This window comes from Pundamilia nyererei, unplaced genomic scaffold, assembly GCF_000239375.1.
Source record: "Pundamilia nyererei isolate P.nyererei 1_Seehausen unplaced genomic scaffold, PunNye1.0 scaffold00027, whole genome shotgun sequence".
Lineage (NCBI taxonomy): Eukaryota > Metazoa > Chordata > Actinopteri > Cichliformes > Cichlidae > Pundamilia > Pundamilia nyererei.
Genome location: NW_005187428.1, coordinates 1336252 through 1350643, shown reverse-complemented (window position 1 = coordinate 1350643; position 14392 = coordinate 1336252). Strand labels below are relative to the sequence as shown.

At 41.1% G+C, this 14392-nt stretch overlaps 1 protein-coding gene across 4 annotated transcripts in view; it reads right to left on the bottom strand.

Annotated features, from left to right (window-relative positions):
* reln (reelin) overlaps positions 1-14392 on the bottom strand; it is a 99997-nt gene that overhangs the window by 55075 nt on the left and 30530 nt on the right. For all 4 annotated transcript variants that reach the window (XM_013909571.1, XM_013909573.1, XM_013909572.1 and 1 more), the window contains exon 3: positions 456-594. In XM_013909571.1, coding sequence (XP_013765025.1) covers positions 456-594 — 139 coding nt within the window. The remainder of the gene's footprint in view (positions 1-455; positions 595-14392) is intronic.

The window sequence follows — 14392 nt, the reverse complement described above, 5'->3', positions numbered from 1 at the left end:
TACTTGGAGATCATAAACTTATCAGGAAAGTGTTAACTGAAGTCATGGATCAAAGAAGCTCTATGGTCATTTTCCTGACTTTTATACACTTTAACTTTACTTTAGATACACAGAGGCACCATTCTCACTAACCAAATCCCACTTTAACATCTCATCAACACATAAAACCCAGCCAAGCGCAACTTTCCTTGGTGAAACAGTGGTGCTCGATATTAATTACTTTCCTCTAATAGTAGAGGAAGCCTAACCTTGTGCAGTAATCCATGCATGTTTGCTTTCTCAGAACATCTTTGGTATTTAAAATCTATTGCGCTTAAAGAAAATGCATGCAAACGTGTGATTTTTATAAAATATAAATTCAAAAATTAAACACAAGCATGGTTGGATACAGTCTAAGTGATGCACAACAAAAGATCACATCACCTGCCATTTCTGTCTCAAAACATATGACTTACAGGAAATTGACACAGCCAGTCCCAGGTGGTGGGGCGATCCAGACAAAGCTGAAGCTCGTAGAGGGTTGGTGGCTGACGTGGGAAGCCACCACACTGCAGACAAACTGGGTTCCACCAAACTGACGATCTGGCATCACACCTGCGGCACAGAAGACAAGCAAGACACATGAGGAGGCATGAGGACTAGCAGTGAAGGTTCATCTGATGTTTTTTTTTTTTTTTTTTTTTAAATTGTTTCCTTTCAGCTTGCAATTTAAAGGCTGCAAAAATTGCTGCAGTTTTCTATGGTTGAATTATTTCCTGTTTTATAGGTACCAGCTGGTTTCCATTTGTTTTTCCCGCTGTACTAAAACTTAGCTTATCCACTCACGAAAACAGAAAAAGGAACTTGCAAAGCCATAAATGTTATGTCTGCTTTTATGTTGGCAAAATTGACATTGCATCCATTAGCTAATCTGTCGAGCAGCCTTACTCAAAGACAAAAGATTACAAGAGAACAGATGTGGTGTCCAGGATTACATTTAATTCGTGGCCTTCTGCATTACAATGCTTTTTGGTAGCTAACGCTCGTCAGCTAATCCTCAGTTAATCCACACTTAGATGCATTATTGCACACTCACACTTACTTTTACTACAATGTTAACAATGTCGCTGTGATGAACCGAGGTTTTAAGAAGCGAGCCCGTCCAGGCTGCTTTTATATTGTAATGAAATGAAATAAAAATAGATAAAAATAAAATCACAATAACGAAGGACACTGAATTTTCTGTTTTGTCTTGTACAAAGCACTGCTATAAAATCCAAATGCTGCATTAATATTTGCACAGAAAGCACACTCAAAGAGTGCAAGAGAGATTCTTAATAAATTCTTATAGCACAAACACTGAAGACAGAGCCACAAGCAATCGTGTAATATAAGAGACTATCAGTGGTGGAAAAAATCTTGTGCTCTTTTATGCTTCAGTTTTTTTCTGTGCTTTCTATGTTCTCCTGTCTTTGCCTTTATGCTTTTCAGCATTGGCAATTTAAAGGTTTATTGTTTTTACTTCTTGCCTTTGTTCCTTTTCCCTCTTTTCTAGGCCCTGTACTACAAAATAAGTTCAAAATACCCTTCAGCGGCCACACAAAGCTGGTTATCACCTCGCTAAGTGAACCCAGGGTTCCTTCACACTATCACATTTATATGAAAGGGGTCATTTTAAAAGCAGTGTATGAACTTTGTATGAACTTAGGCACTTTGGTCAGTACGACTGAAAAATATTTACTTTATTAATAAAGTAAATCAAGTAAAATAAAGTAAACTCTTATCAAGTAAATCTGGTAAAAATGCCAACTGTGTAAGTTTTCATCTTTTCAATACCATAACTCTATCATTAAATCATGGAAGAATCTGATGGATTATTAAGTATTTTATTAACTCTTTCACCCATAAAGAGAACATGTGACAACCTCCCCTCTACCTTTAATGACCTCAGTATATAAATATCAATAAAGAGGTTTTTCCAAGGGTAGCTGCATAGGTAGAGATCAGCCCCTCACTAACTTTTGACACACCCAGTTATTTTGTTCTATGGGCAGGCCTGCAAATAGAAACCACTCAGTTCAGAAAAAGCTTCATCAGTGGTCCCAGTAGGTCTTCAAGGACTAAAGAGTGAAATTAATGTTTAAAAGAGAGATTTCGTTTTAATTCTTTCAGCTTCAACCTCCATGATGTTCACCAGAATTCAAACATTCAAACAGGCTTAGTCTATGTGTAAATATCACATGAGGTCAACAAGTACAAATAGGTTTCTTGTTTTATGAAATTGCGCTGGGAGACACTTGAAAGAAGTGGAGGATCTATTGGTTTTGTGAGAGGTAAGTGTGTTAGCCTAACTATTAGCCTAAAAATGCGTCATTAGTATTATATGGATCATGATAAAACACGCCTACCATGTTTTGGGTTCCTGCAACTGTTCCATCGGGTTATTGTCTCCCCAGAAACACTTCCCTTGTGTTTTTTCCTATTTCTGTTTTCGTTTTTCCTATTTCCGTTCTTTTCCTGTGCTTTTGCGGCATTTTTCTTATTGCTGGTGTTTTCTTAAGTTGCAGTCCGTTTGGCCTATCAGGGCCACCGTAGAACTCCCTTTTTTAGTACAAAAAAAAATCCAACGTTAACCCTGAAGTTACCTGGATCAACCCAAATTCTTCTTCATAGCACAGACCTCTGATTGACAACCCTTACCAGCACTTTGTGTACATCTAGTCTTCATCCACCATTTAACTTTCTTTTTTAAACTTTCCTGGTATTGTTTTTGGTCCACATATTTAAACTGCAAATAAACCGCTGACTTATTTCTACTTGCTTTCATTTGCTCCTCCACTTTTTAAGTCTCATGCTGTTTTCGTGTTGTTTTTAAACCACAATCATCCACCAGTTCTCTTTTTTGTACTTCTTTCCCTTATCATTTTTGTTCTCAACCGTCTTCTTTCCTCTTTCCCTGTGAGCTGACAATCTGTGACAGTGCTCTTATTAATGAGCATCTGTGTCCAGCTATGATTGCACCTATGAAATGACATTGTGTCGCACAATCTTTGCTTTATATCACAAAGGGCAAGGGCAGGACACCACCAGACTCATCAATCATCGTATGCACATTCGGAACAGTTTAATTATCTACTGTACCTGACTTTGTAGTGTCATCTAATAGGTGCCCAAACTGTGCTGCAATTCACAAACACACAAATGCGTTCCCCAGACAGCAATGCATTTGTCATAATATTACAACAGTAAGTCACTCTAGCACTGAGGCCACACACATTCAGTCAGTTTAAAAATGTACGTACTCTCCCATCTGGTTACAAAGATGTGCTCTAAGCGGCAGTGCTTTGGTAGCTCGCCTCTATGTATAACCTGCAAAACACAATCTCCTCTCTGCAATTATAACTTACTTCACTGAAAGTATAATCAGCAATGATTAATAACTGAGAAGCTTTAATATCCCTAGAATCAATGTGCAAATCAATAAGTAAAAATTGTGTACGTATGTGTGTGTGTGGTTGAAAATTCATTATTTGAAAAGAAATAATTCCACCCATTTCTGACAGTAATAAATCTGACCTCACATATTGCATCCATAAATATACACAATGTTGACAGCACCATAAACGTTTCTGTTTGATGAGGCCAGCTGTGTGTGTGTGTGTGTGTGTGTGTGTGTGTGTGTGTGTGTGTGTATTTGTGCAGAGCTTCAGTTGTATCACTGCATAAAATTTATACTGAAGTGTATGTGCGCGCCATGGTACAAACAAATCTACTTATCACTGCTGTCGGTTAAAAAGCTCTGGAAAAACGCCAAGGACCGGGCATTGATTTCTGCACCCAAATGGGACATCCCAAGATTCCCCCCCACCCAAACAAGCACAGTAACATCATACTTTTCAACTTCAAACTGAACAGCCGTCAAAGCAACACCATTTACCGCGCTTTCACGTGAAAACATATTGTGCTGTTACGTGTAAGTACACGTGCTGTGTGGTCCTAATGTGTCAGATTTATGAGCTGTTCAGCAGCGCAGCCTTTAACCATGCTAAGGAGGTGCTGGTATGTAATAACAGAATGCGATTTAATCACCTCGTAAAGCTATTATTTTGAAATCACCAACAATTTCTCTGCGTAATGGGCACAATTTACTTCTGAGCACATACTAACACAATCATGCACACAAGGAAATAAACACACTATTAAACCTTTACTGCTGATATACAGAGGAGATGAAATTGTTCCTGTGCAGCCCTTATCCCTCTTTGACATACCTAGGGCTGCACGATTTTGCATAAAATGAGAATCACGATTTTTTGGCTTAGAATTGAGATCAAGATTCTCGCACGATTTTCTTTTCCAGTATAAATATTTATTGTATACAGTATAAATTCCAGTATAATTCCAGTATAATAATTCCAGTATACAGTATAAATATTTATTGCACTTATTAACTGCACATCAACTTCGTAACAGTTGAGTCTGAACATAAAAACAATAAATAAACATAAAAACAACAAATGTCTCACATTTTGTTGTTGCTGCAAAATGTTGTACTGCTTGAAATTCCGTCTCCACCGTTGCTCGACGCTGCGTGTATAGAGCAGGTAGTGCAACAATAGAAAAATAGTTGCGGGACAGCACTGTGTAGCGTTTGTCTAGGGTGTTGTTCATTTTCCTAAATCCCTCGTTTTGCACAGTGTTGATGGGAGCCATATCTTTGGTCAGGTGATAAGTGATAGCCTCCGTACTTTCTTTGTGCCTGCGGGAGTTCGACGTGTATAGGGAAGCGCTGTATAAGGTTCCCGTTATTGATGTTTGGGTGGTTGACCGGGACGGATTTTCTCCTGTCACTTTCTCGTCATCCCTGACGTGCTCTCCGTTGTTTTTTCCCTGCTAATTTTAGCATCACACGGCACAGCTTCTGTATCACGTGGTATAAGGCTCCGCCCTTGTCATTTGTTGAGCAGGAAGAGTGAGCGCTTGTTTTCATGCAGATTACGTCCCGGATCAAAATGCGGTACAATCGTCGTCTTTTTTTTTCTCTTTTTTTTAATCGTTGTCATTTGGAAATGAGATCGCACATAAGTATGAATCGAGATCGCGATTTTCTAACGATTAATCGTGCAGCCCTAGACATACCTATACATCGTTCTGTCTTTTTAACACAAATCCAGACCAGTTTCACTGCTGATATGTGCCACATATTTACCAGCATAGCACAAGGCAGCCAAGGCAACAGGTTTCGCTCTAATTGTTCAATTTTGCTGCAGATTAAGAAAAAAAAAGCTTTGATTATGACTGTTGACCCATAATTTGAGAATTCCTTGCCGATGTGCAACACAAGTCTAGCTCTTTAGCTAATAGACACTAGTAGATGGCCACAAAGACAGAAAAAGAGCAGTGAGGTGATGGGACTGAACAGCAGAGAAATCAGCGGGAGATGAAAAGACAAAACTAGCCACCATTTTCACTAAATGAAAAATGATATGCACTTGCCACTCACCACAGAGGTCTGTTTAGAAACTTACACTTCACAAACTCTTGCACTGCAACTCTGAAGTAATGAAAGAAAACACACACAGATTTCAACGCTTTAAAAAAAAGGCATAACTTAATGAGAGAATGACAAAAAAAATAGAAGAAATTAAGTATGAAATAGAGCGATTGCTCTCGAAGAGCTAAAGGTACGGCTAAAGAAAAGCAGAGCACTTAGGCTATGGTGAAGATGAAAAGGCAGTCTGATGCACTCCAGGACACAGCAGCACTGGGACTTGACACCGCTCACAGAATTTCTATTCCCACTTGAAAAATACACTCAGGCATAAAAATGCAAATAACGATCTCTTATTCCTTTCATGTCTGGGTGTGGAGAGGCAGAGAAAAATCACTATTATTCGATGTGAAAATCTCAAATGTTCCAGTAAAGCAACAAGCTTTAGTGAACCTGGACAGGAAAAAATAATAGAAGTTCTGACATTCACGATTCGGTCCAGGGAAGAAGCAGAAAAACAGCACGACGGCCTCTTTTGTACCTGTGAAATGAAAATATATGAAAGAAAAAGGCCCTCCTGTGACCTTAAATTACTCTTAACTCAGCTGACCTCTGAGTTCTTTGTTAAATTAGCAGCTGGCAAATACCAAACCTGGTAGAAAAACACCTCCTTTATCGCTGATGATTCCCCTGAACTCCACGTGATAAACCCTTGATGCAGTGTTAATTAAAAAGCATCTTTTACTTTGTGATTGTGAGAAAAGATTTTGGTTGAGCGTTCTAAGCATTCTTTAAAAAAAGATTCAGGACTACTACTTTTTAGTAGAAATCATTTTATGCTTCATTAACTGTGATATTTTATTATCCGCACTGGGTGCTATTATCACGCCATCAGCTACATGCAGAACTCGCCTAATGAGCTGTAAATTTATAAGTGCATTACAAATGCCACCAGTGATGCATTAATGCTGCGCGTTAGCATCAGCAGAGTCCATCTCTAATTCAATAAGCAGCCTCAGGAGGATCTTGAAGGAATACTCCATCCACACATTGTCAGTCAAATACGCACATGCAAATACATGCGCGTTCACACGTTCAAACACATGCAGTTCTTTCACATGTAGATTGGATACTTAAGAGCTGTCGGAAGTGATTAATGGCAAGGGAAGATGACCTGCTAACTCCCACGGTATGACGGGCCAAACCTTGTTTCATAAATATGAACCCACACACACATGCACACGGGCACGCAGTTGCTTATACATGCGCTCTCGAGTGTGCCCACACACGAACTCAATCGCACACACAAAAACACAGGAAATGGGTGTGTCTGGATTTTAGGGGTCACATGTTGGTTGTTGGAATGTCACTCCGACATCCATCTCTGCTGGTAATTGTAGTGAATTTTTAAAGCCATCCATAAAAAAGAAAAAAAGAAGTGGGAAGCTGACCGCCTCTTATTTATTCATGTTCCGTCTGCCCATGTCTCCGCTAACAAAGACTTCCCCACATTTTTCCATTCTAATTTTTTTAATATGTAAACACTTCAGTTCACATCTGTGTATGTCCTATTTAAAAATCTCTCTATTTCTCACTTTGCAAAGCTAATGAGCTTTCCACAGCCAAGCTCGAAACAAGTCAAATAGATGGAGTGAGAATTCTCCCCGATGGAGCAGATGGGCAATCGGTGGCTCAGCCTGGCAGCAAGTTAACACTGTAGGACCAGCAGGAGCCGGTCGAACTGGCATTAGAGATGGTAGTTAGGCTACGTGGCAGAGTTTTGAGGATTCAAAAGGCACCATTCAAACTGAAATGCACATTTACCAAAATCCATACGCACCATTTGACATCTGGTCAGTAGCCATTTGCTGCCTAGCAGATGTCTAATGGTGTCCAACTAAGTGCTTTTTAAGATCAGTTCAAGGCAGTTAAACATGCTTTTCCTGCTATGATTGACACAAAGGCACTTGAACAACGTGTTTAAGCTGCTTCCCTGCCATCAACAGTAAATGCTGTAAACTTGTCTGGCTTGCTTACAGCGCTACAGCGCGCGCACTGTGCATTCAGAATCACAGACATGCATGCGGCTCTGTACGCTTGAACTAACAAGAAACAAGTACAATTAAAATGCATGTGTATGCACAGCAGTTTGCTTAAAGCATTAAAACCCTACAAGGCAGTGTAATGTGCTGTAAAGAGGTTATTCCATTATTTGTCTAGGGATCTTATATTTGTCGCTAAGCACTTATTTTAACAGAGAAAAGTCAGTTTCACATAAAAAGCAGAGATGAATGTTTATCATCTTGCGTATCCTCACTCTCAGACAGATAATAGCCTTGCAACCATCTTTTTACCACTGGCTCAGACTTAAAAAGCTAATGCACAGCACGCCAAATAACTTGGCGAGAAAGCCAATTAAAGGTTCATATTTCACGCAGTAATTCTAACCTGTCACAAAATTATTGGAGCATTAACATGTGTTATTAAAAGCCTGTGAATGTATGGGAATCTGTCAAAAGCTGGAATATAATGCCTCTGTCAACACGTTTCAAGAGAAGGCCACACAATGGCCACATAAATGATACATCACAACAGTAGTGACAGCCTGAGTGGGGACCCCATACGCTTTGTGCTGCTGAATGATCCCATGGGATGTGTGTTTTTTTCTGTGTGTCTGATGTGGTGCATTCACCCCTTCTTCCACAGTGCCATCCTCAGCTGGTCAGTCGGACCACTGCAGGGTCTCGTGGTACATGACAACCCACTCTGCTCTGCCATTGGCCGAAAATGGCATCCATCTTTGCCTTTGCCAATCATGCTACCATGGAGACAGGTTGGCAACTTTGAGGTGGTGGCGGGGGTCCGGCACAGCGTTGCCAGGAGGAAGCTGTGTGTTAATATGGGTGGTGAAAGATGCCAGCGGCCAGGGGGAAAGAGAGTAAGAAACTCTGTGGGAAAATGTGAGGGAAAGAGGCTTGCCACATCAATGAAAGACTTTAAATGGTATTAAAGAACACCTGTGGGGTCTGCTAAGCATCAAATGTGCACTGGTGATGAAGTGCAAAGAGAGGCTTATTGTGCATGTGTTTACATTAATGTTTCCATATCCACACAGTAAAAAAATGTGTTGGAAACACCTGACCAATTTTTGCCCGTGTGCATGCGCTCATAGAGCAGTTTCGCTTTCATTTAGACTTCCATTGTATCTCACAGCATCCATCATCCATAAACTCCTGATGGCATAGCTGCACCCACCCACAAAAACACAAATCTATGGCTTGTTGTAGGAGCTGCCAGTATGGCTCCACCCAGCTGACAAAGAGAGAGAGTATTTTGCAGAAAAAAGCATACGCTCATGTGTTTACATTGTTTAACACAAATACTCAATTGCTTCTGTGAGATGCTCTACATATGCTCCTTGTGTCAAAACTGGTAACTGAAAAGTTAAAGTAAGAAGAAAATAAACATCTAATTCGTTACTTGTGCGCTCCTGGCTTCCTTGCTGTGATCAAGAGCTACAAGCCATGCAAGCATAAATGATAAATGGAGTACAGGAACACCAGTGGAGCATAATAGACCCTCCAGAACTAATGTCCCATAATTGAAATGAATGTTGTTCTGAATCAAACAAGTGTTGTGTGTTTTGGAGCCGCACCTTGTATGATAGATGAGACTTAGACTACTTTACAAAAGCCTAAAAAGCCATATTCACAGGCCCGCACAGATCATACATCAAATGCCTGTATAAGAGTATATTCCATCTACACTGCTGAATACAGTATCTGTTGGATCCAGAATGCTATCAATATTTTGATAAAAATATTTTGGTCCACTTCTCCAGGACTACTTCAATGCGATATGTCCATTCTGGGTGGTTGTTCGAATTTTGAGCAGAGCAGTCACATAGTTTTGCTTTGGAGGAAGCACAGACTAAAATGTGAAATATGAGCTACATCATATTGGATCAGAAAAAAGTGTATGAGCCAAACTTTACCCAAAACCAAGATCATCAGCCGTTTCAGGCTGAGATTCAAAAGCACGTAAAAAAAGTGAAACATTTTCAAGTGCTCTCTGACTTCTTTTTAGTCGTATATTTAGACATTAAAGAAGTGAATTAGATCTTCATAAAAACCTGTAATTACACAGAAAAACCACATATCTGCTAGAAGTGCTGTAGGTCCGAGTTCTGGAGGTGAAACGCCATTTTGCATGGATCTATTTTCTTTCATGTTTGACTAACCGTTTGTGTTTGTTATTACGTTGGGCTTATTTGTAGTGATGAAGCTTTATTTCAGTAAACACAAGGTTATAATTATTGATAGGAAGGACAGCCAAAACTATGGTAATAAAAGCTTTACTTTATGTTTTTAATAGAGTCAAACTTCCTAAAATGGGTTCAGTCCCAGGCTCAAGATATGTGTGTTATGTAAACTATGAAGGTGAAGTGGTGCTTCAAGCCCTAAATCAGCAACTGAAAGGCTGAGTGCTGGTGTTGTGGGGCCTGTGAAGCAGCAACCAGTGGAGGACAGCCAGCTTCGTGCCCTAGGAGAGGCTTACCACATTGGGTGGCAAAGTCACTAAACACCCCTTCGCCCAGCCCTGTAGTCTTTGAGCACCATTTTCTTCTTCCAACTCTCCGTCCATACATCCATCCATCAGCAAAGCCTATGAGCAGCTGCCTTCTGTGGGTGTGTGTCATTGTAGCTTGGCAGGCACACACCACAGCTTTACCGGCAGGCGCTAGGGCTAATTTGATTTTTAATTCAACACGACTCCTCGGCTAATAGTTTGAGTTGGGGATTAATTAATCTGATTTGACTTGTGCTAATTTCTTGCACCCACGTCCCCGGTCTCCACCCGTCAGTGCAGCAAATAAACAAACTGGTGAGGCCGTGGTCTCGCAGGCCCTGCCCTGACACACATGAGAGAGATAGAGACCTGGGGCGACAGGTGAGGAGCCGACGGAAAAGTAGCGTGGTGCCTGTGCTGCCTTTGTATGCATGTGTATGTCGAGTGTGTTGTGTGTAGCTAAATGTGTTTATGGAGGAGGCTGGAGATGAGCCTGGTCTGACAGAGAAGTGCTGGGAGGCAGTGAACTAATCACAGCAACAGACTGGCTCTCGTAAGGAGGGCGAAACAAAGAGAAGGTCAGTAACTATTTTCACAGCCAAAATATGGGTCAGAGTGGATCTGGGTGAGTTCCTCACAGATAACTTGTATATAATGTAAAAAGGAAAAAAGTGGCCATGCAATAGAGCATCCCTGTTCTGTCTCTGAGGCTTTTAGAGGGTAGAGGGCCAAACCCAGGTAGGGCCCTACAGCAGGAAAAAAAACACACTAAGTGTCCTCAGCTCACAGAGTCAGATTGAGCACTTCCACTCTTTCTAATACTCAAGGGAACTTTAAAAATGAATAGACCTAAGAGTGCAGCTTGGATGGCATGCACTTTGTGGGGAAGGCTTTGTAAAATCACTTCCTTTCACTTTGCACACCAATACCCACACGCTTGCAAGGTGCTAGTGGTGGCATAGAATTTAAGCAAGATAAATTTCAAAGTCAGCTTGCCTCGAACTTAAAATGACGCAAACCTTCTGCCGTTGACAGAAATGTGTCAATCGGAGCAGTCAAAGCTGTCTCTGTCTTTATTCTATCTTTATTTCTCTCTCATTCGCTCTGGCATGTTACCACCCTCTCTGCATGGCAGAAAATAACATTGCTCTGCTCAAGAGAGACCACACATGGGAGAAACAGCCTACACCTGCTGCTCTCTCCTGCAGAATAATAACAAAAAAAGATAATAATAATAAAATAAAACTGCCCAACAGCTCGCACACCACTTTGAAATCTCTATCACAGAGAGTCCAGCTCCTGCTCTTCCTCATTCCTGCTCTCTTAGTCAGCCCTGGACTGGATTTACCATACAGCAAAGAAAAGAAAAAATGTTTATAAAAATACACATGAGTTCTCACATGATGAAAATATGAACGCACACACACACACACACACACACACACACACACACACACACACACACACACACACACACACACACACAAGGGCACATATAGATGCACACAGGCACACATACTGAACACTACACAAATGTAAGCACACCTGGGGAAGCCATGGGAGTTCAAAAAAGCACTGTTTTTTTCCTTCAATAGAGCTAGTGTACATTCAATGAACCAGTAAATTCCCAGCAGCACCAGCAGTAGTGCTCCTACAGGTCTGCTGCACCATCACACCTGAGAGGCTGTTGGGATGTATGGCCAAACAGCTGTGGCCACTGCTTTAGGTTCAACATGAATCAGTAATGAATCGTGTATTCTGTTTGAATTCTTTAAAGGTGGGCTTGCTTTGGCCTCTAAGGACGCTTTCCACATGGAGAGGAGTTACTTCTGACTTCTGGTGCATAATTACCCAAGCACTCCACTGGATTCTGGGAGTACACAAATGTTTAGCCACCTGTTAGCAGCCTCCAGGCATTGCATATTAGTGGGGGGGAATATGTGTTAATAAAAGAAAGGGACAGCCTGGGCGAGAAGGTTGGGGAAGTCCAGCGCCAGCAAAACAGGGAGATTTACAACAAGCCGACCCAGTTGATCTTAAGTGTGATCTGACACGCTGCTGCAGAGAACACAAATAACCTACCATACATAACCCGCCTCCTGACAACTCATTTCATCTTCTGCACTAATGAATTCATCATCAGGAGGGATATGCCTTTGGTGTCCCAGCCCTGAGCAGAGAAGGAGTAATGGCTTAGATAAGTCATCATCATCATTATTAACATCATCACTGCTGCCAGCACCTCCTTGTCTCTGTTTGGCCCATAGTTCAGTAGCAACAGTTTGGGACTGTAAAGTGTCCTTGACAGAGATGTGATAGTCAAACTTTGGTGTTCAAGGTTATTGTGAGGATGCATATCAGAGCAAAAGTGTCACAGATGTGTATCCTATGTATGAGAATCAGCGCGAGTGTGCGTATGTCAATAGAATTTGAATGTGTTTGGGGTATGAATGGATAAGTCGGTGAGTGTGAGAGCTCTTATGGGAGCAAACGAGTGTATATACGTGTGTGTATGTGTGTATTTATGAGCACATGAAGGAGTCTAAGCGGCACAGTCAGGGAGCTGTCAGCAGAGAGCCAGAGAGCACGCTGATCACAGGGCTGCAGTGTGTTTGATGTCTCCTAGGGACTGACAGCTTCTCTCCCCTTGGGAGCCCCTTCTCTCACCCCTTCTCTGCTCCCTGCACCACCCTTTCTCTATATCATTCCTCTTTATCCTCATCTTTCCATAGCATCTCCTTCACAGTCTGTGCCCTGCTCGGGAGGGGTGGGTTTGCGAAAGAACACTTGTGCTCTCGTGGGACTGTTGGTACTGTTTGAGAAAACACAGAGGTTCCCAAACAAGGCTTTGTACAGCAGGAAGCACACCTGCGAGTGTGTCTCCATAAATACTGACATGATGAGCTGCCATCTCTCATAGTCTGACATTCTGGCTGACATTCAATCTGGCTTAGTGGCAAGAGGGGGCTGACAGCTGACCTTCAGCCCCGAGATGGATGAATGTGTGGATATCTGGATTTGAATGCATAATTATGTATATTAAAAAGGAAGAAAATTGTAATATTTTTTCTATTTCAGAACACGTTCTGCTAACCTGCTAATGCATGGGTCATTTTGCAAACAATATTATATACTATGGGTCAGTAGCAGCCTTATATAAAGTAATTAGCCTGCATGGCACCACAGTCAGATGCCACAATTTGATTTCAGTAGCACTGACGAGTTTTTGGAAGTTGTGGCATTTCTTTCCTTATTTCTTACTCTGTGGTCGCAGCAGCTGAATGGCAATATTTTCCAGCAGAGTGGAAGTTTGTGAGAGCTTCATGCTTCCCAAGTTGGAAAATGAACACGGGAATTAATGGCATATTATTTAGTATGAGGGCTCAGATAGTTGAGGTTAGTATATTCCACTGTATACTATTTGTCATTTTCATGCCCCAGTTGTGCTTTTAAATTATCTGATTTCTGACTGCCATAAAAACTAGACATCAGTGCATCTTTGTAGTGTATGACTATCAGAATCCTCCAATATAACATAAAGTGCTGTTGGGCATGAAATCTACAACTTAAGAATTCATCTGTTATTGTCTGATATACCGCTATGAGAATAAACTGCAAACTGCATCTTTGTCATTTATCATTTTACTGTTAAATGACAAAGATGAATGAATGCTAAAGCCTATTCATATATTATACATATATTGACTACTTTGTAGCTCACTAAGAATCCAGCATAATTTATAGCAAAAAAATAAATTAATTAAAAAAAATGTTTAGTTGTTAAATTGTTTGCATGAAATTTACTACCAAGGCAACAGTTTGAGGAATACCTTAAAACTGAGTGTCAAATTAAAAAAAATATTACAAAGGTGTAACAGAGTACCAGGTGCCCTGGGATTAATTTGAGAGTTAAATGTTTGCGAGACCTGATTATTATTTTGGCGGAAGACCTTTTCTGGCAACCCCTCCTACACAGGTCAAGGTGCAGCAGGATTTCATCAGTTGGGTTGTGTGTTAGCATGAGCCCATCCGTCATGGCAAGAGAGTGTCGGCTGGATGTCCCTGTCACTAAGCTGTCCATTTTGTCAGACGGCCAGATCCATCATATTGAGATGGGGACTGAGCCTTGCTAGCGGAAGACAACCACCCCGCAAATACATACAAATATGCAAATTAACAGCAAAATAAACATCACCCTGCAAACGAGCCATCCATCAATGACCAGTTTCTCAGCAGCTCAGCGCTGGCAAGGCAACACCAATCAGGCCCTCCATCAGGGGGAGTGATGAAATGCCATCATCACATCCTGTCATCCTCCTTCTCTCTCTCTCTGTATGTATGTATGTATATATA